General features: G+C 35.5%; 1 protein-coding gene across 10 annotated transcripts in view; it reads right to left on the bottom strand.

The window, feature by feature from the left end:
• Positions 1 to 983: 983 nt before the first annotated feature.
• EYA4 (EYA transcriptional coactivator and phosphatase 4) overlaps positions 984 to 27798 on the bottom strand; it is a 158412-nt gene continuing 131597 nt past the window's right edge. For all 10 annotated transcript variants that reach the window (XM_084284527.1, XM_084284531.1, XM_084284532.1 and 7 more), the window contains 7 exons: positions 20081 to 20170; positions 13077 to 13135; positions 12801 to 12961; positions 11188 to 11302; positions 9229 to 9350; positions 6770 to 6870; positions 984 to 5092 (listed from right to left, as the gene is read on the bottom strand). In XM_084284527.1, coding sequence (XP_084140653.1) covers positions 5012 to 5092; positions 6770 to 6870; positions 9229 to 9350; positions 11188 to 11302; positions 12801 to 12961; positions 13077 to 13135; positions 20081 to 20170 — 729 coding nt within the window. In that variant the 3' untranslated portion in view covers positions 984 to 5011. The remainder of the gene's footprint in view (positions 5093 to 6769; positions 6871 to 9228; positions 9351 to 11187; positions 11303 to 12800; positions 12962 to 13076; positions 13136 to 20080; positions 20171 to 27798) is intronic.

Below are 27798 nucleotides of genomic sequence, written 5' to 3'. Positions count from 1 at the left end.
TAAGGTTTTTATTTGTCAATAAGCATTTTCCGTATTGTGCAATGTCCAGATAGCCACAGTCATCTATATAATGTTGCAAATAACACATAACTTTTACCCTGTCTACTAATAGACACTGAGAGAGCATAGCCATTAAAATTAAACAAAGGAACAGTTTATCAGAGAAAACAGTGTCTTTGTCATCACTTGGGAATCTTTACACAGAAAACAGTTGTCTGTGTAACAGAAATGCTTTAATCTAACTCCTGGGAAAAAAAAATCTGTTTGTGGTCTGCCTCTTGTGGTTGAAGAACTGTGGTTACTGAGGATCTGCCACTTGCGATGTTTCCAAGACTGTAATGTCACATCTATGTGTGCTGATAATCTTGCAGCCCTGCTTTTGAAGTGACTGCCTTAAAGCCTGTGCAAGCAGACTGCAGCGGCACTGCATCCTGCAAGCCAAGGCCAGCACCTGACATGAAGCACCACTCTCAAAGACACATACAAAGTTTCACGAAGCTCAGCTTTGACTGGAATGCCCACTTGCTCCTCAGTAGCTCAGTCCATCTCCCATACAGCCCATGCTTTGGAAGTAGTGGTCCATAAGAAGGATATTAGCATAGCACTAGTAAGTGACTTGGTAAGTGAATTTAAATTAATGTGTTATATGTCTAGGCTTTCACACTGGTACTGTATTTTGTCCCCAGGCTATCACAAAAAAAAACCAACACATTGTCTCTCAGGCTGCAATCTGGAACAAAACATCTACTGGTCTTGGTAAGGAAACTTCAGTTCCCCACAAAGGCTGCACCTTGCAAACAGCACACAGAGAAGCCGGTCTTTACCAGACCACAAGGTCATGGAGTTGTTCCTTGCATGGATCACTGAGATATCATGGACATACTTAAGAGTTCAAAGTCACGTTCAGTTCCCGTAAGAGGTATCATGTACTGAGGATTTCAACCACAAACTAAACATCTTACAACATAATATAGTGCAGAAAATAACATTTCCAAGTGTGTTTATTGAGAAATAGTAAAGATGTACATAATTTTACAAGCTTTTAATTTTAATTTACATTTTCTTAAATTATGTAGGCCCTAATAAACTATAGTCTTCTAATACATGACAGAGACCCTTGGCTTCAATTATATCTCAAAAATGCTGCTTTTGCTGGGATTTGGCTCATGTCACTTCAGCTCCTCTTCAGAGATACTAAATACCATATTCATTTAAAGCATATGCATGGTATCACTCTCATAGAGATGACTTTTGAACCAAAACCCTGGATCTGGATACACCCTCACAGCTAAACTCTAGACTTGCTATTGCGTGCCAAGTCCATGTTTCCCATAAACTCTGCAGTTCTGATTGGCTGTGGGACTTCACCTGCTCTGATATTATGTGTGCTTGTATACAGGATTTTGGGTTGGCATCTCTATTGTTGGTGCTTACACTGGAATATACTCTGCATCTACTGTGGATGTAAACACTGCTGCTTCTAGTGAAATCAGTTCTGGGAGCTAGCTGCCACCTATACCTTTGTTCACTATCTCCATAGGCATCTAAAAAGAAAAATCATTTTTAGCTTTTGCTTCCTCTTTTACTGATATACTGAGCTGCATGGAGTTATATATCTATTACGTTAATACTTTGTGACTGCGATCCCACTGTGTTTGTATTCTGCAAGCTGACTATTCAAATGCCTAATGAACATTCAAGTTCTGTACTGATTGAAAACTGCTAATCAGCAAAAGGCATTATATCCTATACTTCATTTGCACAAAATACTTGCAAACATGACATTGTGCTCAATCTTGGTTATTCAGGAGAGGATGAATGGAAGGCAGTTTCTAATGAATATGCTGTTGAATTAAAATGCACTCAATGTCAAAATGACCAACCTTCAGTTTAATCTACTCAGGCCCATCTGAAACAGTCTCACATGACTACAACTCTGCCTTGGTTATTTTCTCCTCTGTATAGTTCATGCAGTATATTATTATTATCAGAGTAAGTTCTTTCTACAAGGCAGTCTTACAAAACATAGTTTCATTCAAAGATATATATAACAAATTTTGCATAGGAAGAGAGTATTTGTATTCTGAAATTTTGCTTTAGAATTTTAAGATTATGAAGGTTTTTTGAGATAAATCTTTGATTTTTTTTTGGTGCATTTTTGTGGATTTTTAATCTTTATACTTCTCCTACATTAAGACACAGAATCCAAATTAAAATCAGAACTTTGTCTTGTTCTGAAAAATTTCCCTCCTTTTGCCTCTATCTCCTCTCTGAAAGTCCGGTATATTAGTTGAGCCGTACCTGCCATGGAGAGTTAAACATAACTCTACTGCAAACCTTTTATAAGAACTAATAATTGTTGCTGGTTATTGTTTGTTTTTACTTCTGATTTGGAAAAGAACACTGAAAAACTGAAACAAAACAAAACAAAACTTAAGAAATAAAATTGCTTCATGCATTTAAATAACACTATCACTTGTAAAAAAAAAAAAAAAAAAGAAAAGAAAAAGGAAAATAAATATAAGCTACTTCACCATACCAATTATTACTTTTTATTTTATTTTTTAAAACAAAAACTTTTATGCAGAGATTCTCATGCAATGTTCTGATGCTGGAACTTGAGCGGGGCTTTTTGTTGAAAATTTTTCCTATTCCAGTAGAAACCCATTTTTTCCTCACCTGAAAGACTATGAAAAGCTGGTACCACAGGTTTTATGAAAATGTACTTTTAGGCCAAATTTGAATAGGCAAATACTATATATTTAAAGAAGGTATTTGTCATTTTTACTTGTTGGACACACAAATCTATCACCCAAGTAGCTAGTGTATAATGATTTTATATGTCGCTAGTCTCATCTGATGGTTTCATACTTTCCAGTGATAACAAATCATTAGTTCATTGTCTGGTGACTTGTATATCAAATTCCAAAGCAGCAAAGAATTCCATTTTTATGAAATTATAAAGGAGTTTTGCATTGGCCTTCTAATGGCTTTAGGCTTTCTCCTATCAAATAAGTTTCATGCAATCAACAAAGATGAAATTTGTTTAATACCTGATGACTAGACATATGCTGGCTTCACAGCACGTGCTTCACAGCACATAGATGGAAGAACATCTCAGTGCTGACTACTGTGTTTGTGTAAGCATTCTGGAGTTTGCATTTAACATCTCTTGCACACTCATAGCACAGGAAACCTTAGGCATCTAGATGTACAGTGATATACACCAAAAATCAGTTTCCTTCTTCTGCAATGAGAGATGAACCACTTGTAGTTTCTTCAGAGTGCTCAAGCTGCATGTAGGATGCTAGGGACCTTGTGTCAAATACAGAGCTTGCTCATTTTCCAAAGCTGAAAGGCAGCATGTTCAAAACTTGCAAGGTAATTATCACCATGTGGACCATAATTATTAATAGAAATGAATAAAATTAAGGTAATATATTTTTCAATATTTCTTCATTAAAAATCCCTTCCTTATCTGCTGTTCATATATCTGACATGCTATTGAAATTTCTGGATTCAAAGACTCTTAGGGTTGCTTCTGTGTAATCACAGAATCACAGAATTACTCTTGTGTAGTCAAAAATAGGTGAAGAAAATCATGTTGACCCAAGACAGAAGACAAATTTACGTGGAACACAATGGAAAAGCCACCAAAATGCTGTTATATTTACCAAGCTAGACTGTGCTCCTGAAAGGGTCAATGTCATAATGCCAGCAATTCCAGCAGCCTGTGTTGATCCTGAATATACTAAATGTAGAATAATTTATGCATCTGACTGGTAAGAGATTCTTTGGGATTTTTTTTTCTTTCTAAAGAACTCGTGTTTTATCCCTTATCTGTGCTTAATACCGCATTTTCACCCTCTGGTAATGCCACCAGTGATCTCTAGGTACCTTTTTCTGCTGGGTGGGAATTTGTTCTTTCATACACAGCAGATGTACTCACTGTATGGCTTTCAGCAGACTAAGTAATTCACGAATATGGCTCTTAGCGCTCTCATCAGAGACTCAAGAACTGATGCTGAAGGTGTTAAACACTTTTTTTTTTTTTTTAGCTTTCAAGGTAGCGGTCCCCAATATCAACCTCCCAACATACTCTTAACTTTCCTCAAACAATCAATGGAATTACTGAGAATCCAAATAAAAACACAAACTTTCCTTTATTTTTTTTTTTTTTCTTACTGCAACAAATACTTAAATGCTTTGGTGCAGCCCTGCTCTTTGATTTCTTTGAATTTCAAATTTGGTCATGTCAAAAATTATCACAAAATCTTTTTTTTTGTTGTTTTGTTTTTTTTGTTTATCTACATAGTTTTTAACCAAAATTACATTATAACACACAAACACAGTCTTTTCTTTAAGGCACAACACATCATTATGCACATTCTGTTTGCCAAACTTATAAAAGAGACAATATTATATAACCCTCTCCCTCCCCTGTCCCCCCAAAAAAGAAAGAAAAATTGCATCCACTTCCAAAATCAGCTGCTAATAAAGTCACAGTAAATTATTTTCATCAATAATTTACACAAATTACAGGTCTAGACAGGATTGTTATTATACAGTCTGAGTGCATTCCAATTCAGATTTTCTGGGTTAGGTAGGCTAAAGTCTGGTTCAAACCTCAGTGCTGAGAATATATCCCATTTTGAGGAATGTTGTTGAACACCACCTTGTCGGTTGGAAAACGCGTGTTGGTGCTTTGCCAGTTTGAGTCCTTTGTTCACTCCTGTCAGGGCTCATTTGGTGTGTACCAGCAACCTCCACAGTTTTAATTCATTTAAAAACGTTGCATATATAAGACCATAGAGCTTCCTTACGTAGCACTAATGTTTTAACTCCATTCAGCAATCTGAATTCTTCAATTTGGAATTTTTAATTCCAAATATTTCTTCCCTTCTTAAGACAATTCATATGTGTAAAGCCAGAGGCACTGAATCACACATAAAATTTCAGTGTACTTGAAATATATATATATATAAAAAGGATCGCCAACTTTAGAACACAGTTACAAATACTCTAGTTCCAGTGCTTGATGGAGAGCCAAGAGGTCCGAATGACTGGATATCCTCCAGAAAGGCATGTTGTGCTGTGTTTATCAGAGGGGGGAAAAAGGTCAGGAACAATGAATGCTATGACAGAGGGTGGTGTCTGATAACAAGTCTAGTCAGATTACCACCATGGATTTTACACCACTGTGTTTTAGGATTGATTTTTGCTAGTAAGGTACTGACAAAAATCAGGCCAAAATAGATCTGATGTTAATAGTTCAACTGGAAGTAAAATAATTAGACAGTCTTTCTTAATAGTGTCTTTGGAAAGAGCCCATTATTTATGAAGGGCTATTTGCTATATTTTTATCATGGAAACCCATACAAAGGAGCATTAACGGTTTCTGCTCCACTTGTTATACTTTGCAAGCTCATCTGATGAAGTTATAGGACTTTCATTAAATGAGGGTTCACACACAACACTTTAAAACAGAGTTAAGTTACAGTTTTATCCTTATAGGAGAAAAAAAAAAGGGGGGGGGGGGGAATAGCATATTTCAGTTTCTAAAAGAAGATAGTGTGTTACAAAAAGCATCAGTGTATAGTGCAGGTATATGCACTATTCTTTCAGCAATTTTTCAGGCTACAATAAGAATTATACTTTCAAGTTCTGTTCAGTTCTGTTCAGTTCAAGTTCTGTTCAGATCTATTTGTAATGGGCATCCGTCCCTCTGAATTCTGTATCTATTCATGCAATACAGCCAACATTAAGAAAAAAGCATGCCAAACTGGAAAGTACACAATCCAACCACCTTAGTTTAGCACAAACTATGAAAGACCCATCACCAGTACTGTACCTATATCAAGGAACCATTTGGAATGAGCATTTCAAATATTTTCATTTTCTTTTAATTCTAATTACATTGTAAAAACTTACTACTAAAAATACGCTTAATTTTACTGCTGCTAGGACAAAGATATTTATGTAAACTGCCCTGTGCAGATGTCCTGAGGCAAAAATTTTCACTTTTCTGAACATTTTCAGGGCCCATACTATGAAATACAGTTCAAATTATTACCATTTTCATCTTTTTGAACATGAAAACTTATCTGGTGAAGATTAGACTTTTGCTTGTAAGATGAGGAAACAATCCTTCCAGATTTAATTTTTTTTTTTATAATTTTTAGAAATACAGATTTGGTGCACAATCAGTATGCTGTTTTCTTTTTCCATTTACAGATGTGTCTTTCTTGATGCAAATGAAGCAAACTATTAATGTTTGCTTCTAAAAACTATTAATTCGTCATATTTTCTCCAGCTACCTACATACTTTTGTTAATGTTAACAAAAAATCTTCACAATCCTTTTAATGGTTTTCCACATTCTCTGTAACATTTCTCTTGAAACCACTCTGTTTTCACTGCTTTAAAACAGTGAAAATAAGCACCCAACCTTCATGTCAAACCCCTGCTGTCTTCTTTTTATCTGTAATTTGCTTGAAATAGTCAGACATTTTTGACCCAATCATTTTTTGGGGGGGGTCTGTTTTTAAATAATTTTGCATTTTTTTCATTCCAAACTGAAATGAAGCAAATGCTAGAATCCAAATGGTTCATTTTACTATAAGTGCTGATCTCATCATGCTCTTGTTGCCTTGCACCTGTAGACTGAAATTATTTGTCATTCTGCCATTGTGCAACACTGACAGAAATGCAAACAGAAAGGCTTGCATTAGTAGCTATGTATCACACCAACATTTCAGGAGACAGGTTACCTTTTTTGCTGCCTGTTCTTCTTCTACACCATCCCCAATTACAACATACACTACTTTTCTGCCAAACCTTTGCATTATTCGTTCAAAGCAACTTTCTTTTCCTGGAAGATAAATGAGATAAGAGTTCAGAGTGAAGTTACCTGATTAGCTGCATGCTCCTCATCTCGGCCATCTCCAATCACAACATAAGTTATGTTAGTGCCAAATCTGGACACTATACGCTCAAAACAGCTCTCTTTGCCTGAAAAACAATGCACTACTTGTTCAAGTTATCAAGCAAGTTATCATGACACTCTACAAAGGATTATTGTAGTGGTAAGACATTGCTACTACTACTACTTTTTTATAGTTTCCAGCCTTGGGACTTAGAGCTGAGACTGCTGAGAAGGAATTAGTTCCCTTAGTGATTCTAAGCTGATTCAGATAAACCTAAATCTATTAAGAGTTACAGGAAAGCCACTAAGTAAGATGAAGAAATTAGAAGCATTGTGAAAATGAATAGGTTAGTGAAAGAATAAATGAATTTAAATATTTCCCTATTATTGTAGTAATAATATTTCAAGGACAGCTACAATTTTAATTTTAACGTATCTGCAAAAATGCACCATGGAACAATGGAAAATGTGTTTGGAGAACAATGAACACAGAAAATAAAATAAGACAACAGGTTCCTGGGAGAAATTCCATGAAGTATCTGGCTCTTTAGAGGATAGTGAAAACAAGCAGGCTATCCCAGTAACAACAAACTGCAAAGTCATCTACCCATCTTCCTAAGCTTCAGTTTTATCACTAAATGCTTATGCTATTGATAATTAAACTGTTCAGATATGATAATTTCACTGTTTCCACAAACAATCTCCATATTTAATTAACTTTTCCATTAGGAAATTTCTCTTTGATTTGCAACCTACACATGCAATTAAATCATCACTTATTGTCATACCTCCCATCAGAGTGGAGAAAGATTCTTTCTTTCCTCTTTGCAATAGTTTCATACCTGCTTTGTTAGTATGTCCTCTTCACATACCCTAAACCCCTTCACATACCCAGGCTTTTCAGTTTCTTCTCACAAGCTCCTTAGTTCTAGATCTATGATTCATAGTGCTCTTCTCTTGCCTTTTTTTTTTTTTTTTTCAGCTGGAAGAGGGTTATGATTACAAAAACTGTTGCACATATTAACTGTTGAACGAGGATGAGATTTCATTATGTGCAAGCAAAAACTACAGTTTTTTTCCTGTGCTCAGCATAGTGCAGAGTTCACTGAGATGAAAAGTAGATCTTGTATTCAAAAGACTATGCGTGTTCCTGATGTGGATGTAACTCTAGCCACACTGCTGTTAGGAAGGAAATCATGGTGCAGGACTCCTTCCACAGAGCCTCCAAAGACTTCACTCTCTACCCCCTTTGGCACAATGTTGGTGCGATTTCATAATGCTCCTTCCTTTGACCTGAGTGCAATCTCAATAACTGAAGCCAACATATACAGGCTGTATGACAAATGACATTAATTCCAGAGGCTGTTCAATGTTATGTTGTTTTGAGGCTACTTTGTGCCTTGACTTTTTTTAAAGGATTCGAGGCATTTCTGTGTCAAGGGATGAGCTAAAGCTAATTAACAGGTAATGGAGATAATTGATTTTCCTGACACTGCTAGAATATATTTTATATTTTTAGTTTTTAACTTCTTTTCACAAGCTTTTTCACTTGTGAAAATCATTAAGGAGATGAATTGTAATACTTTTGTAAATGAAGTGTCAATCTCCTTGTTAGACAAGATATCACAGGTATTGAAATTAAGCATTCTTACATTAATAAATCGTAAATCACAAAACCTTAAAAATTATCCGTCATTGTAGGCTGTGTCATATCTCACAAGAATGGTAACTTTTCTTATGCTGCAAGACAATTTGGGATCTGATTTCCAAATGCCATGAATTTCCAAACTGTACACAAGCCTGTTCTGTTGTATGCTAGCAATAGGATGAGGACATGCCCTTGTGGCATCCATCAGCCCAGCTTCTTTTGGTACCAGTTTTCATTACCCTCAGTGATATACTATGATTGCAGGTAAGCTTGTGAAGCTGTGTTCTAGCTTAAGTAGAGTCGAGGGTCAGAGCAGAGACTATTTAAAACAAACAAACAAACAAGCAAACAAACAAAACCCCCTTGTGTTTAGATTTGAAACAACAAAACAATTTTCTTAATTCTTTTCTGCACGTTTTATATTCTCTGTACCTGAATTAGGAGTTTCTGAGGCTTTTATTCAGTATTGGAAACTTTATGCCTTTGGGAATAACCGAAAGGAAGCTGAATTTGGATTATTACTGACATAAACAACTCTAAACATGCATGTTTTAAATAACAATGTAAGAGTAAGTTGTTTTGAATCCATTCAATACAGACAAAGAATTATTGATAATGCAGTGTAGTCAGAATAGATAAAAGAATAATTTTCTTACCTATTTTGGTTGCACTGTAAATATTTTCAATAGGAAAAGCTCCTCCTAAGCTGTATAACAAGACTTTTGCAAGTGCTGGGATAAGCTGGGTTGTTGTTACCAACACATTTACACAGTTACTCCTAAAAAGAGAGAAATAATTTAAATTTGAATAGTTTAAAATCATTACCCAAATGCTGATGAGGTGAACCAGCTGTAGAGCATATTTTCAAGATTCCTCTACATTTACTTTCACTCACAGGGTTTTGCTATTCAGCAGCATCACTTCCAGAAAAATATACATAAACATTTTGGCAAAATCCTTTAAGACTTATGCTGGCATGATTTGCAGGAAGTATTCCATGCTGATTTATGAAAACCAGGTCCTTGAAGATGAGTCTATTGAAATAGACGTATAAGATCACTAACTGCCTCTGAGAATAGACGTCCCAATGACTTCAAAGCATCATTTTCCTGCTGGTGATTACTTGGCACTAGCTACCAGCCAAACTGAAGTGTTAGGAGAAAGAAGAAATACCATTTGTTACTCCTGTCTTGAGGGAAAATAAATGGCCAGTATACATTTCTGCACACTGACATCACTTTCTTCGTGTTTCAAGAATAAGAGTATTTCTGAGAAAAGGGAGAGAAGATAACATTGAATGGAGTGGTTGAAAAGTTGAATGGAGAAGCTGAGTTAGCTTTTACACAACAGAAAACTGAAGGCCAGGCCATTGCAGACACAACAACAGTACGACTGTGATGTGAACATGGAGCTGAGAGCCACTAGTTGTAACTTTTGATCCTGGTCCTTCCAAAAGCTCCAAGCAAGACCACAGGGTGCTATTTCTGTGTTAATGTATCTCAGCTTCCTGTCAGTAACATGTAGGTAATGTTTAGCTGCCTCATGGGTATATCTTCTGAAGATTTATAACTGTACAATTCTTTGAGACAAGATAAAAGACTATTATTTAACCGATCAAGTGATAACTCTTCATGAAATTCATCTTCGAAAGCTCAACTGATCATTACTATACAGTGTTTTTCTGAAGATTAGCAATTTGGAAAGAAATGCAGAGCTACATATGGTAGTGTACACAATTTTAATTTAACATTTTTTTGTTAAAAAAAAATTGTTTAACTTTTTTTTTTTTTCTTGAGGTGCTTAAGACTGTTAAAAAAAATAAAGAATGGCTGAGAAGCTTATTGCAAAAGTAATTACATTTAAAGTCATTTTCAGCATCTTTTCATGTTTGCTCTTTTAATTTAATGCTGATTGCTTTTTCCCAGACTTATTCAGAAGGCAAGATGGCTTAACATTGCTCTTACATTATAGTTTTAAACCATTTTTAAGGGGGGGGGGGGGGAATTTCTAATGAAATACATATTAATATTGAAATACATATTAAATGAGTAATCAGCAGCATTGCTCACAGCTTTATTACTTCAGAAGAACAATTGATTTTATGTCTCATGACTGGGAACCCAGAATTTTATCTCAGTTGTAGCATCAAACAAAGATATTCATTCTTCTGAAAACTTTTATATATGCTTAATCATACTGATTAATTTGGAACAACTGAAAGAAAATGATTTTGTGTTCTGGGATTTATATAGTATTTAGGTACCACTGTGAATAGGCACGAACATTGAAGCCCAGAACAGAAACCTGGAGTTCAGAGGATGTTGCCTGCAAGATAATAAAGGCTGGCTCACAATTCTAAAATACTCTTTCAATGTACACAGGAGCATATACCACATTTTGAAAGACTTTTCATACTAGTAAATGCTGGAGTCACAGAAAATGAAATCAATTTCCGTAGAATCTTTCCTATGTCCTGTTCAAAAGTCATGTTAGACCTATACTGTTCTTTGAAAGTACTAGTGCATTGTAACCTAAAATGTCAGAAATAGACATTGCATATCCAAAGCTAAAAAAATATATATATATATTTTTTTAATAGTAGACTCAATACATACCTTGTGCTGATAATTGATAATGATTTAAGTGCATTTGTTAGCCAGGAGTCTGTCAGAGCTTCAATCTCTGCTCTTAATTGCAACCATGCATCTCTTTTAGCAGGTCCCAGGAGTCCTTTTATGTAAAAAAGCAAGAAAATAAATAAAATTAAATTCTGTATTAGTTGGAATGTATATATTTTTGCTATTTGTTTCAATTTTACATTTCACCACAATATGAAAAAACATCATCCTATTATTTTTCATATATTCAGTATACATGACTATGTTCAAAGTGTACTTCCAAAAAGTACATATTTTTCAAACCAATCTTGGATTTTTGCAATCTTGGATGCATTAGGAGATCCTATAAGAAAAACTTAGTAAACCTATGTATATTAATGATTCAAGTATTCTTAATATATAAAAACTCCATTCATGACATAAATGAAGGGCAAGGCAGAACAATTAAAAGCCGTCCAACTATTACTACCCTTTGCTCCTGTTGCTTTATCCTGTGGCATTCAAAGACTCTGAACTACTAAACATAAAATATACATATGCCAGATTTAGGTAATTTAGAAAATCATTAAGCTAACGACTAATTCACTGTCCATGTTAATAGACTGCTACCCATTTCTGAGAAAGGGCAAGCAATAGTAAAAGAACACCAAGCTAGTTTTGCTGAAGGGGAGATTTCCCTTGAGTTTCAGGTTGCTCTGAAATAAATTTCATCTGAGTTGAAAAAGTCTATGTCGTAGAATGGGAGAGTGTTCACTTCGATTGCTTCCTGGTTGGATTGGCCTTGTTTCATACTCAACTGTGGCTTTAGAAATATTCCCTATTCTCTCAGTCTCTTCTTGAGGTAGTCCTATTGATTAGGACTTCTTGAGGTAGACCTATTTCCTTCTTTCCTTCCTCAGAAGAGGCCTCTGCAAGTCGCACAGGACTCTCTAGGACAGATTCTTGCCACTAGGCTGCTACGATTTCTTAAAGGCTTGCTGGCACTGACATGAGTGAGTACATGAATGAAACTAGTAAGAGAAGAGTTCCTGTCCCAAAAGAAATTGGATTTCTTGTAAACAAAATTAACTGTATATGCTATAGAGTTAACAAAAGGGACTAGTGGTATGGCAATGTTAGAGGTTTTTTTGCATCCACTAGAGAAAACAGACTAGCAGGTGCAGAACAGAGAATTAAGCAGCAAGTATGTTGTTACCAACTGGTTCAAGAAATTGTAGGATGTAAAAGAAGGCCATTCAGAAGTAGTTTGTACTGTGGAAATTACACAACCTCTTTCCTAGAGTAACAACTTGTTCGATGTAAAATAAGTGTCTCTTTACCAAAAGTAAGTTAGGAGGATGTAGGTACAACTAATCTAGATCTGAAGGAGAAAAGGGACCTCTGTGCAAATAAAATGGAAGCCTGCCTTGCTTATCCATCTCTGGTTCTCCTGCACAACAGCACAATGTTGGATCTGTCCGTACAGTCAGGGACTTTCAATAGCTCAAGATCCAGTCAAGTAATTTTCTATTCACTCTGTGGTTTGCAAGGCACTTTCATTTGGCAAAAGTTCATTGCCATGAAGTTGAACCCGACCAGCATTCTAAATTGTTTGTGACAATTAAACTCACCTCCTATGTTGTTCTTGTAAGTATTATACAACTCTTTTACTCTTCTGTAACGGAAAGCCAGCTTCCTCATCCAGTCAACCCCTCCTCTTACACCTGTTGGCAGACAAAGGTTTGCACTACTTGCAGCTGCATGGAAGCCATCAGTTGCAAAACTGTAGGTACTGCAAACACCCAAAATACAGTAAAAATAAATACAATGTACTCCTGTAAATGCTTAATGTATTTAATCTTTAAAGAAAAAAAAATAAAAAAGAAAAAGTAAATGCTCTATCTTACCTTAGGTCTTGTCCATTATCATCAGAAGAAACATCATCTATGTGAACTTGATCACATTCCTATTGAAAAAAAAAAAACAAACATCAAATGATAAATTATTTTAACGGAGAATATGTTCACCATATGCTCAATACAGATGAAGAAATGATCGTTGCAGGCCACTAACTAAACCAGAAGATGGCAGTGTATGCACACTTACAGCTTTTTGCCACCATCAATTTCCTTAAAACAATACAACCTTTAATTCCTATGCTGTATAAATTATCAGTTAAAACAGGCCTTTAGAAAAGTGCTCTGTAATTTTAGTGTGACTTTCCATAAAAATATATTTAAATTGAAAAAAGGACAATTACAATTCAGTCCTGTAGTCTCTGTAGCACACCAACAGTCCAAAATCACTGTAAGCTTATTCCCCTGCTCCCTAAAAGTTAGTGATGATGAACCTTAAAAGGCATGTTATTTGTGTTGAGTGTCTCGGAGTTTGGATGCTTATCAGATTCTTGTCTTGATTTATCCAAATGATTGTGGCTGGGAAATTGCAGATAATCAAGTGGTCCTGGAGAACTTGACTATTTCCTGGTTTCAAAAGGGATGGAAGTAATTCCCGGGAACTGAGGTACATTGAAAACCTGACCCCTCCACTCGCCACCCCCCCCACACACACACACAGTCTGTTTTTATGATTGGGTAGCTATTAAATATCATTTTTTGCACAAAAGTTACAGGAGAAAGATAGGAAAATGCAGGAGAAGCACAAATAAATAAAAAACTCAAGCCACCATGCAACAGTAAATACAAGCAGGGATCGTATTACTAATTTCTGTAGTTGCTAGCAGCAATAACCTACCCCAAAGACACACTGGAAATTCAGTATTCAGAGACTTTACATTACTGTATGGAAGTGATTTAAAAAAAAAAAAAAACAACAACATTTAAAATAGCTGTTATTAACATAATCCTATTTTTTTTTATGAAAAAGTTCAAGGATATATTTAAATACAAATAACTCCTCAGCTAGTGTTTTCCAATTTAGTCTCACCATAAGACAAAACGAAGCTGCACTTTCAAAATGAACAGTTTAATGCTTCAAATAGTCATTTGAGTCATCTACTTCAAACAATATTTCTCACAAGCAACTACCATTTCTGTCCAAAACTTTGTTTGCTTTTCACTGAATGAAAACATCAGTAGACTTTTATCCACATGAAGTTAAAAAAAAATAGCAATTTGTGTATAAAATAAACATATAACACTTCATTTTAATACAAGCAATCATAATTAAAAAGTATGTACCAAGTCTAAAAGAATGAATGGCCAAACTGAGCTCAGCTTAACACATTAAGACAAGCATGAAAGACCTGCGTTCAAGGAAGAGAAATGAATCATTCTTCTCCCCACTGGAGAAATAGAAGTTTTTGGTTTGACTAAGAAGATTAGCTTGAGCTTTAGAATATTTTAAAGAAGGTGCTTTTGGATGTAAATAGCAGATGAAAAGAGAAAGAAAAAGGGAAGTGACAGCTGAAATAAAAGATTCATTCCTTTATCCTAATTTATTATTTATACTCAAGATTAAAAAAAAAAAAAAAAGCAACTGGACTCCACCCAGTGTAGAAAAGAAGCTCAAAAATCAGATGAAAGGTCCCACTGGGAAAAAATTCTAACTTGATATTTTGCAATATCTGAGGAGCATCTGGTTTCCTAATCACCTTGACTGATTACACTGGAACTGGTCATAGCATGAGATAGTTCTAGAAGTTTAAAAAATGGTCCTGTGGATTTGAACATGTACTAATTAAATGGAGAGTACACAGAAGTCTTCATGGATAAGAAGGACTTCCTGTGCTGTTTGGGTTTTGTTAAGCTGTTCAGCTATATTGTTCCAGCCTTGAAAATTACAGACAACTGTTCCACTGACAATTTAATTAAGTTTAATATGAGTGGGTGGCAAAGGCTCAGCTGTTCACTTTTACTTTTTTATCTAACAATTTTTTTCATTGGCTTCAGCAACAGAAGAAGAGGGAAACATGATTGTTTGCCTCTTGTTCCTGAAATAAAGTTGCTAAGTTTTCAGCCATATGAAAGGATACAAATCAACAACATCCTGTACCTTCCTCCTTTTTCCCCTTTCTCTTCTCCCCTAAGATCTATTGCTCACCTCCTAAGCAATATGGCAATACTCATTTGCTGACCAACAGTAAACTCATGTGCCCCCCACTTTTCGCATCATTTTATTTTGTCCTGTTTACTTCATCAACTTCAAGTAAAATGATTACATTTTACTTGGGGTGAAAAAAAGAAAAAAAAAAAGAAGAAGAAAAAAAAAAAAGAAAGAGGAAGAGGAAAGAAGAAAAGGAAAAAGGAAAAGGAAAAGGAAAAGGAAAAGGAAAAGGAAAAGGAAAAGGAAAAGGAAAAGGAAAAGGAAAAGGAAAAGGAAAAGGAAAAGGAAAAAGAAATAAAAAGAAAAAGAAAAAGAAAAAGAAAAAGAAAAAGAAAAAGAAAAAGAAAAAGAAAAAGAAAAAGAAAAAGAAAAAGAAAAAGAAAAAGAAAAAGAAAAAGAAAAAGGCAGTTTAAGCAGACTGGAGGTAATTCTCATCAACTGGTGGCACAACACTAAATCTGAATTGCTTGTAAAAGAGACCAAATAGTTGAGGGGAGGAGGGAAGGAAAGATCCCTGTCAATGTTAAAGTGAAATGCTTTTCACAGCAGCTACAGTATTGACTATACTCAAGTCACAAGTCAGTGCAAGGTCAAAACTAAGAAAGAAAAATATATGTCATAATACTGAGTGTACAGGATAGGAATCTAGGTATAATAACAGGCTTTTGCTTGAGGCAGTACCAATTTAAATTATATCTGAGAGCAGTCAATTCTTTGCAGCAAGTTTTAGAGACTGAAAATTTGAGAGTGCAGAATCAACAAATCACCCTTAAAATATTCAACACTATGCTTTCTCAGATTATACAGAAATCTCCCTTTTTATGTATTTGCTTCATTTTCTGTTAAAAACAGTTTGACCTGCTTCCCAAGTTTTAGGACTTATTTATATCTATTTTTTCTCCCTCATTTCCATTTCTCATGAGAAAACAGAACAAAACAAAACAAAACCTTCCTTAGAATATGATACGATTATGATATAAATGGAAATGTAATTCAGTTTGTTTGAAATAAATATACTTTTCTTACACTGATGATAGAGTTGGAAGATTCATGTCCAAATTCATGCTTGCAAACTGTAGAAACTGTTTTGTGGGTGTGCATAGCATGTTTTATCAACATTTCTAAAAGCTGCCTTAAAATTAATACTGAGATAAGAACAAAAAATTCCTTCTATTCCTTACCTGGTTGAGAACAGAATGCTTTACTCTGGCTATTGTTACTGATCTTAGTCCCAGCTCTAAACATTGTTTAGGCACATGAACTTTCTAGAGCACCAGACTCCTATTTTCATGGCAAAATACCAACTGCCCTCCCAAGTGATACTTCCCAAACTAACTAAAATTTATACACTGAGAATGAAATAGCTGGAGAACAGCCTAGCCTGAAATAAAACTGCAGCTTGGCTGATTAGGACATGGGTTACTGGGTCAGTGGGGAATGTCTCAACAGATTGGAATTTCTGCATCAGCAGTCATTGTAGTGAGACAGATTTGCATAAAGGAAGGAAAACTTTATTTTTGTATGTGATAACTTCCAATAACTTGGTTGTTATTACTAAACCCTGGTATGCAGTGCTTGTAACCTATACAGAAAGATAAAAAAGGGGAGCCTAGAAGATGCTGTGACTGAGATATAAAGGAATCCAAAGGAATAGAAATTCACTAGTACATTACAATTGCCATATCCAGAGACATGGTTTATTGTGGGATGTAAACGAAAGCAAGGCAGAAGGTATGAGACCTAATGGCTCAGCACTAGAAAAGAGAGATGAAGAAAGTATAAGTAATCTCAATAATCTGTCTACTGAAAAAAAAAAAAGAAAAACATATATCCAGTGAGAACTGAAGGTCTCATGTCTTGATGACAATGACTATCAGCAGATCATCACCAAGATCATAGCCTACCTCCCTCCTCCTGTGGAAGGGTGGAGGAAGGAAAGCAGAGAGAGAAAGAGAACTGGGCAACTGGGGAATTCTCAGGATTCATCACTTGGTCATCGTGTAGATCCACTGTAATATTTAGTGCTTAGAAATGGGCATGTGCTCTGCAAACATGTTTAAACAGACAGAGCTAATCATCTGCGTATTAAAGGATGCATCTATGTACTTCGGCACAAGATGCCATGCTTCAAAGTACAAAGCTTGGAATTTTGGTAATCTTATAATAGTTCTGAAACAAAGCTGAATTCCAAGCTAGAAAAGACCTAATTGCATATAGAAATGCAATCAAATCTAACAAATCAAACTGATCATGAAATTTTAAAAGAGCATCCCCAAGGACATTTTCTTGATTTATCTAAAACTGAAAACTATCAGGGTAATGTTCAAGCTCTGGAATGAACTGGTGTATGAATTTTTACACAGGATATTAAAACCATTCTATGAAGAATATACAAAAGATGATGACTCAGATTTGAGAGTCACCTATGAAAGCTGAATTGGAGATCTACAAATAAAATAAATAAAGAATGGAATGAAGCTTCAATGGCCATAACCAAGAATAAAGTATATAAAGAGGTCAAAGATCCATTTTGCTGAACTCTTCCTCTTGAATGCAGCACAAGCTTGAAGAAATCTGGGCACATGCTACTGAAAGGCTTAAAGTTCATTGGGTGCCACATGAAATCTGAACATGCAAGGGCAAAGGTCTGCTAAAAAGAAATTTAAGCAATGCTTTGAAAAATTGATTTGGAATCTATCCCTGGTACAGGGCACTAGAAAGAGAACCTTCACTGAATGCACTTGCATTGTCAAGTGATGACTCACTTAGACTGCAATAAAACACCGACTGGTGAAGGCATATCCAGGGTTTTACTGTCTTATGTTTCTGCTGCTGGAAAGAGGAAATACAGTGCAGGTATAGGGTGAAGTAGATCCTAGTTTCTTGACATGAAAAGAGCTGAGAACAAGTAAGGTCTGCAGGGCACGACAAGGGCTTCAGCGTGGTGCTTTTCCCACTGCCCACAGCTGAAAAAGGAACAAAAGTGCACGCTAGAAAAACCAACAGCCCAGTGAATGAAAAAATCTCTCTCTCTCTCTCTCTCTTTTTTTTTTTTTTTTTTGTATTCATTCACCAAAGACCTTTCTCTAGCATTTTACACAAAACCTCAAAGTCTTCCACTTGCTGTTAGTGGAGAAATATCTGTACACAGAGGGAAATCAGGGATCCACTGTGACTAAGACAACAACTGATTTAGGTGAGGGGAAGGTCTGAAAAGTCTGCAGTTCAATTTAAGAGCTGTTTTTCATCCACTGTCTGTTCCACAAAATAAATAAAGAGATAAATAAACACAGCTGTAAGGCTGCCACATTCCACTTTAGCAGATAAAGACTTCTGGAGAGAAATGAAATGTCTGTGAAGCACTGCTGATGGGTCCACTCCCCAGGCAGTTGTCCCTTTGGCTGTCCGTCTGCGTGCTTCCCACAGGCAAGTGATCCCCAGTGGTTGCTCCCCAGGAACAAGCCTCTCCCTTTTCTGATCAGATGCCAAGTGGCACACCCTGGGTATGTTGTGACAAAACGTGTGGTCTCCTGGTTACCTCAGGAAGAAAACGTGGGCAACTAGGAGGCTCCACATTGTCAGGATGTGACACACTACATTCTGGATATTTGAAAGCCTGCCAGATCTAAAATTTTGCATGGGAACTTCTCTCCAGATTTTCCCCTTTTATCTGGAAGGGAAATAAATAAGTAAAAGATGAAAAAAATCTACAAGCTAGATAGTACAAGATTTGATACCCAACAGGATTTGATATGCAGAGACAGTGTCTGGATTGACCAAACTTCTATCTGTAATGCTTCCAGAAACCTGGTGATGAGTGTCTCCCAAGTGCATGGGACAGTGAAGAACCCAAACAAAGAAGTAGTTGTGTTATTGATCATGGTTTACTCAAAGTCTCTGAAAGGAATACAGGGTTATAAATTAAATTACTGGGAAGGTAACCAAAAAAGTATGGAATTGAATCAGATGTATAAATGGTGTTTTGAATCTTTAGATTCACAAAATTTATAAATAACTGTTTTTTTCAATGCTTACAAGTTCTTTAGTCTTTTTAACAAAAAAATAAATAAATCCAGAAATTTCTTAACTAAGTTCAGAAAGGCCTCTTTGTTAGTTTATTTGGAAATAGAGACTTTATTATTCCATAAACCTTAATTTTTATTCCATAGACCACTTCGGCATTTTCCAGAATGAGCCATTCCTGTCTGTAATCTTTCACTTGAAACTCACAGTATTCTTCAGGGGGTAGAGAAGAGGAGAAGATGACCTGCACATAAGCTTCTATATTCTAATAGAAAGGTTTGGACACTGATGATAAGAAGAAAATTGAGATGTGTCCTCAGTTTCTACAGCATTGGAGATGACACAGTCACAGTTCACTAATGTTGCAGTCTTTGAGATAAATGAAGAATATTCTATCTTTGAGCAAGAAGGGTGGCCAAAAGGATACTCAGGAGTGTGAAGATAATAGTGCAGTCTCTTAGATCAGATGATGCCACCCCCTCAAAGCAAATGTAGAGAACTTCAGGAGAAAGAATGGGAGACACTTACATCTCTCCTGGAAATCACTGCAGAAAAATCTAAATCCATAGGCATTGAAAAGATGGCCATAGGAGAAAGATCTTTACTGGAGAGGAAGGTGTAGTTTGCAGATTACACATCTCATGGAAGGAGTCTGGTGCCACAGAAACTCACCGCCACCTGGCTAACACCTCTCTGATTAGCATATGACAAATCCAAAGTCTGGAAAGGCATATGGCATCACACATAACAAACAGTAATGCACAGCAAAACCACTGTGTCAAAACCCCAGATACAACAGCATTTATATTTCTTTGATTCTTACCTCTAAATCATTAAAAAATAAGTGTGTATCAGCAAGATTAAAAATCATTTCTTCCATTCGTAGTCCAAGAGTCACTGCCATTGGTGGATCCTTAAAAAACAGAAATCAAGGTTAGCTACTTAAATACCTTTAAGTTACATCATGACTTTAAAAAATGTTATATACAAAGTATTTTGAAAAATAACACTGCAACAAATTTCTCTAAAATCCTTTCAGTATTAAGCTATTTTAGTATAACACTACAAGAAGAGTTTGCTGAACCTGTGTGAAAACATTCGGGGAACTGGGTATGTTGAATCATCTTTTTTGAAAGCTGAGACTTTTGTAACCTGGCTAAACTATGGCAAAAGGAACAATCTGGTGGCCCTGTGTAAACCTGCATAAATAAGGCTGTAAACAGGCAGGGTACTTTCCACTAAATATACCAAAGAGAAAATATATATTTATTAAAATAAAAAATATACTATATTTTTCATCCCCGAGTCTTTTATAAAAATATGTAAGTATCTTGATTGTCAATTTGTGGGCAGAAGAAAAAAGAATCAAGAAGCTGTAACTGATTTTTCTGAGCCCATGTACTGTTAGTGGCAGAGGCTGGAACAAAATTATTCCATGTGATACCCAGTCCACCACACAATTCTTCTGGCCTCTTAGCTTATCTTCACAATTTTTGGATACATAGAAGTCCTCAACAAAGCCATGATAAACAGGATTAGGAAAGGTATTTTACCTCTACCAAATGATTTCTTTGTAACTGATTATCCTACCCATAGGAAGGCATAGGATTATCATAACCATAGGAAGGTATGGTTTATGTGGCCTTTTCAATTTCTAATGTTTCTGTTTTAAAAAAGTACAAAAGGCAGTCTGAACCCTTGTCCATTTCCCCAGACTGAGTTTCAAATAAATAAATCATCACTGCCTTACCTCTGCTTATGTCTATATAAGTTCTTCCCTAAACTCTGCTGCTCCAATATGCATCCTCACTGTGCTTTGTCCTTTCCAGTCTAAATATGTACTGTTCTCCTGTGCAGACAGGAGAATTCCCAGGATCTCATGTATGGTTTTATTGCAGGTATTCTATGAAGTTCCTGCAAGCATTCTTCTAAGTATTCTTAAGCATGTTTACAATCTATGGCACAATTCTTTAGGTACTCTACAGTAATGTGAAAGCATATGCAAATTTGATTTTGTTACAGATAATCTCTTCACTTATTTTGAAAAACAGGATTCCTGTCCCTGGATGGGATTCATTCAAAATGTTTCTGTTTGTTTGTAGGTCAGCTTTCATTTTATCAAATCATGCTACCTCAGCAAGATACAATAAATTTCCTGTTTTGAAATGTTTGTCTAAGAGCCTTTATTGTGCAGCAAATGTGAGGCATTTAATTTGATTTTGCTAGGCTTGCTAGGAAAGAGGTTGAGAAAAATTACATCATCTTACGTTTCTTTAAGGATAAGAGCACACATGGACAGTTTCTGATGACTACCTGACAGCTGGTAACTAGTTATTCCACTGCCTTAATCATCTGCCTGAGCTTGTGAGGTTCAGCTAACATTTTACACTTAAGATACTACAATATTTTTCAAAAGTGGTTATGATACTCTTCTCATTAAAACAAGAACAAAAATCTAAATTTCATAATTTAAAGTGATTGACACTTGTGAGTTTTTAGAAATCTTTTTTTTTTTTTTAAATACCTTGATATTACAAGTCTAAAAGTTTACCAGTATGTTCCCATCTGGAAAAAAGAAACAGAAAAAAGAAGAAGAAGAAGAAAACAAAACAAAACAAAACAAAACCAAAAAAACACCATCCCATTCAAAACCTGAAAAGATCATTCATTAGTATTAGGATCAAAGGCTTCCCAATCAGGATCATACATCTGCTACTCTAGGGCTTCACAAAGACAGATTAAAAGATGGCTTCTGCCCTGAAGCACTTAGAAAACTAATGGTAAAATCTGAAACATAGACATATTTTGACCCTTGCTCATGAAAATGTCAGACTTGAAGAGGAGAACAGCGTGTAAGAAATTGTAATGATCCAAAGTTAGATACAATGCTCTGGCACTGAAAGAAAATATTTCTATATTGGCCTTTGAACTGGTCTAGACTACCTTTTAGAAGTAAAAACCAAAGGCAGTGCCTAGTAACGTAACTTCATCCCATACATCTTCTGCAATCATGTTCACTGGATCTGAAAACCATGTGGGTGAAGGCAGCAGCAAGTGTAAAGGTCAGTTTTCCAAAGGGATGATTAAAGAACGCACGTTAGCAGATTTGCAAAAAATCATGTAAGATACTTAGAACACAAATCATAAAAATACTTTGGACTCATGAGATTCCTCATCAAGCCATAATGCTTTTATCAAAATGTCATGATGTATACACGTGTTCCTCTCTCCTTTCCCTTGTAGTTTCTTCTGTGCACAGTAAATTATGATTTTTTTTCTCCTTAGATACAATATAATAAAGAGTTTTTGCAATGTTTTTTTTTTTTTGCCTCAGTCCTATGAACACTAAGGTATGTGCATAGCTTTATGCACAGGTGGTAACTCATTATTATTTATGTGAGTAAAGTTACTCACTGGAGTGCTTCCAAGACTGGAATCTTAAACTTCTGATTCTCAGCCTCTTTTTTTCTCCTTCCTGGGAAGAAGTGGAGTGAAATGAGGAAATATGCTATAACATATTCCATTATAATCCAATTTATTTTTACAGAAACTACCAAATATGTATCACAATTTCCTGCTTTGCCTAGTATACTTGAAAGATATAAATATGACATAGCTTTTATTATTTTCTTATTAGTAGAACATTTGTAACCAACTATGCCTGACTTTATTACTGTTAAAATGAGATTTCCTACATTCCTGTTTTGACAAAGGCATGTGTAGGGTATTGCCAGGTACTATATGTAAAATAAAATAAAACGAAGAGACTTCATTTCAGCTTAGCATGAAATCAGTCTGTGATCTCCCTGTAACAACTTCTACTAAGAAGAGTCACTGGAATTGAAATCTCAAGATAGGAACAATTCCTCCTTGAATAAATTTGAACAAACATGCACTGCAACTGTTTAACAAGAATTAGACATCAAGTTCCAGCTCTTGCCATGTAAGTCCATCCTTTCACATAGAAAAATAAACAGAGGAAGCAGATTTATCAGTGTCTTGTGGTTTTAAAGTGTTTGCAGAATGTGGAGGAACATCCCAATCTTTATTTTACTGTCTTTCAACTCAAAGCAGGAGTTGCAGACTGACTCAAGTGGCACAAAGAACTGAGTTGAAAAGAGAGAAATGTGCAGCTGATATAGATTCAAGCACAGCAAACTGAGAAATTAAATGAAAGGCAGACTAAACTTCTGCCAAAATGTTGTTTTGTGCTACTCTGCATAAGCACATACTAAAGAGGAAATTATTATTATTATTATTATTAATAATAATAATAATAATTAATAATAATAATAATAATAATAATAATAATAATAATAATTAATAATAATAATAAAGAAACTAAACAAAACAAATCTGGAAGTTTTACCCAGATAATTTGCAGAATAAACCAGCAAAACTCTTTGGCCCTCAGAGGGGCCATCTGATTTTAGCCAGATATCACTAGCATGCAAAGGAAACAGGACCAGCTATGGCACTTCTGTATACCAAAATACCACTTTAGTTACATTATTTTGAAGGCACTAATCTGGAGCCAGACTGTCTGCCTTTGGACTTTTCTACTAGACTGGTCCATCCACTAGAATGCCTCCTGGGAGACTAGGTAAAAATATCCTGGGACAACCAATATTTATATGTTTTGACCAAGAGAAAAGTGGCTTGAATGAAGCCCCAAAAGCTCAGTGGTCATTATTGGAAGAAAACTATTTAATATTATTTTGGAAGGTCAGTTTTCAGCACAAGATGTTCAAAAATAACTTAATTTCTTGGAAAAATAAAATACAAACATAGCAAAGAATTTTATACAAAGCCTCACATAACAAGTAGGTAAACAGGCAGTCAGGTAGATTTATTCTGACAGGAATTTGTATGCATGAAGCATTAAACATAAGCAAGAAATCAAACAAGCAAAATATATGAATAATGTTATAAGAATAAATTTTCAATGGATGGCTGTCCTGAACAGACTTACAACAGCAGTGACCCCTGGAACAAAATAAAAAAAAAAAAAACAAAACAACAACAAAAAAAAAGTAGAAATTTTTAACTTATATACTAATATTTTTTAGCTTAAAGACACTTCCCTACATTACATAGGAATCCCAGATTTAAGTTCAGCTCTCACAATCTCATAGGGGACACTCGTTCCCAGAGAGTTTCACATAAGTGGTAATGGAGAAAGAGAATACATCTCTTAATAACCATATCTGGTGGCTGATGAAGGACAACTCACGTACTCCACAAGGAGTTTCTGTTCCGTGCTCTCCAGAAGGCAGTAGGAAAATGGACTCAGAGGTCTCAGACAATGAGGGAGTGAATGGAGAGCACAACTGGAAGTCATGAGAGATACATGATTAATATAGACGAACTAAAGCATGTTCATGAGTGAATTTGAGAGTGTCAACATGTGTGCTAATAGTGACAAAGTTTTTCTGTTTAATGACTAGAGAAGCAGTATGTGAGCAATAAAAACCTTCGGAGCCTGTTCAAGAGAAGTCTACAAGGTTAACGTGGCCTCCCTGACAACTTCCTGGCATTTGCAATTCTATAAAAAATGTCAGGATGTGATCATGAAGTGTGGATTGGTTTTGATTTTTGCACTTGGAGATCACATTCTCATCTTCCCAAGGGTATGAGGGACTTTCATACTATTTGTTTTTACCAGTTCCACTTTAACTCACAACATTTATCTGTGCATCCTTGCCCTCTGGTTTGACCTGGTAGAAATGAATGAAATATAAATGCTCTGAGGTAGAAAAAATGCAACTTAATCAGCCTTATATCACTGAGAATAACTGGAATATAATGGAACAAAGAAAATATGCTGTTCACAGGGAATAAGAATGTACCTCATAAACTTTAACAGATGATGAAATATAACACATGTCCTGTCACATCAACAAATCCTTACTTAAGAGTTCAGCATTGTAGAAAAATGTATCTGCCAACTAGTGCTCAGCTGCAAAAAACATCATCAGCCACACAAGTCATAATATAACAGCTCAAATGATGATGTTCATGATTTACTACTGCAATCAATAATTAAAAATAGAAATGTACTAATTTTATGAAGTATGAGGCAGATGAGCAAATGAGGTGAACAATGAGAGGTACTTTCAATGCTGGGAAACAGCACAGTTACCCTGAAACCTAACAGAGGTATAAGGTATTTTTTATTCTCTCCTTATATTAATTCTGACCAATGTGATCAGATAACCACTACACCAAAAGTCAGACAGAAGCACCAACAGGTAGAAAACAGCAAGACACAGAATCGTTCTCTGGATACGCTTTATATCTTGATATTTTAAAGTGATACATTGATCCGCCTCTGACCAAATCTCTCCTGCTTCAGTTGAGTTCAAAGCTATGCTCTACTGGTGCTGAGGTAAGAGGCAGCAATTTGCTGGTCTCTCCCCCTAGCTATAACAGCATGACAGCCAACCCCACATACTGCACTCCATGCATTCTATAATGCACAGAAAAGTGAGATTTTTTTTTAACTATTATTATTAATATTTTGTTTTTCCTTGCTCACTGGAAGAAATTAGGTAAAGACATAATGAAAAAGGAGAATGAAAGTTCACATATCAAGAAAGAGATATAAGAGAATGGAGAGGGTAAATATCCTTGCTTGTTTGTGTATTTGCACTGGTCCTAAACACAGCATTTCACCTTTTTAAAGTACAAAGTGAGCACACTTGGTATAAAAAGACTCCTTCCCTTCCCACATTAAAGACTCTCTAATCTCATTTAGAATATTTAAATACAGAATATTTAAACCCAATAGTAATATAAAATAAACATGGAAAAGATACACATGTGCAACTGAGCATCTATTAATATTACACACCTTTAATTTTATTTTTATTTTTTTATTCAGAGAAAAAAACATCACAAAGAAATAATTTAGTATCATTATTATTTTGTAGTACCCTAAGAATTTTTCATTGTACAGGCTTTCTAGGAAAAAGTAGCACCTGCAACATTTCCAAAAGACCACTGTGCTCACTAGGAACTTCATTATTCATGGGCTATTTATCCTCATAGTGATCCAATTCTCATAACCTTGATTTGAATTAAGACCTTGTTTATAGATAGAGATCATATGCAGGAATGATAAGGGCTACATCTGCTAGAGCGGTCATGCGCCAGAAGCTGACTGAGGTGCAGCTGTGCCATCTTTTCATTCTCTTATGTCTAACCTCTTAGGCACTTAGGCTCAGACAGATCCCATCTTAAGTTTAGACAACACTTCAATGACATGCAAAAGTTAAAGCCTACTAATGATAAGCTCTGCTTGTATTCCCTTTTGCACTGCCCCATCCTACTGTTGCAGTCAGCAATACACATATTCCAGTTTAAGTGGTACCTTATTACGTTCTCTATAAATATGTTAAAGGTAGTTACTGTAGGGTAAAAGAAAAACAAAACAAAACAAAACAAAACAAAACAAAACAAAACAAAACAAAACAAAAAAACTACTAATTTTCTATTACAGTCCCTGGAAATGAACACATTTCCCTATTTGTATGGATGTTGCTTATCAGTACAAAAAAAAAAAAAAAGTTACTTAAGAATTCCTCTCCTTTTACTTCATGATTGTCCATGACATTTGTTTACTGATGTTGATCTCAGCAGTATAAATACATTAATTTCATGTGCCCTTGGGATATTTTTGGTTTATACAAGCCAACTTTATCTGCTGGCAATACTACTGGCTGTTAATATGCCTTTACTGTTTCTAACATCTCTGTATGGAGAATCACTTATAGTAACAGCTGAGTTCTTAAAGACCAGTGGCACTGGTCTTTTTCAAGTATCTATACTCATAACAAAAGCAAGAATCCAAGAGGAATTACTTTTCTGTAGCTGTCTTTAAGACAGTTTATAGTTATCCATAAATTTTTGCGAGTTAGAAAAATCTGCTCTGATTTTTAAAACTTTGTAGTAGTTGATTCAGACTTTGCTAATAGAGTATGTGAGGTGCATGAGGTGGAAACATCCTGTGGGCGCAATCAAACACGGATGAAAGAAATGACAGCACCACTGTGGCAATTCTGCAAGCTCTGTGGTAGTCTGTGGGCTATACTCAAAAGTTATACAAATGTTCATGTTCAGCTAGGTTTCTCTCTTGATTTGCTAATTAGAAATTAGAAATGGTTCTGACAAAGTAGCTGTTGTTTCTGTGTTTGAAAAACAGCAGAAGTTTTTGACAGAGTACTGAAATGATACAGCACTGTTAAGTTGAAACATAATGAAGCCTATTTTGTATGACATGAATAACTACACTTAGAAATCCAGAAAATCAGATTTTTGTCTGGGCCTGTGAGTTTTTTTATTACCTTTCTCTTTTTATAACCACAAATATCTGCCTTGAAACACAGAGGACTGGCCCATCAGCAGTTATAATCTGCAGGTTCTGGCTTTGGAAATTTCTGACCCATTGGCTGGGGAGTTTGGGTGTGGAAAGCTTTTCTCTAATGTACTTTCTCACAGGCTTCCCTTAAGCATTTGATTCTGGCTGAGATAAAGAGGCAG

The sequence above is a fragment of the Netta rufina genome (assembly GCF_964035555.1).
Source record: "Netta rufina genome assembly, chromosome: 3".
NCBI lineage: Eukaryota > Metazoa > Chordata > Aves > Anseriformes > Anatidae > Netta > Netta rufina.
Note: the sequence above shows the minus strand (reverse complement) of the source record. Positions and strands in the feature narration are given on the sequence as shown.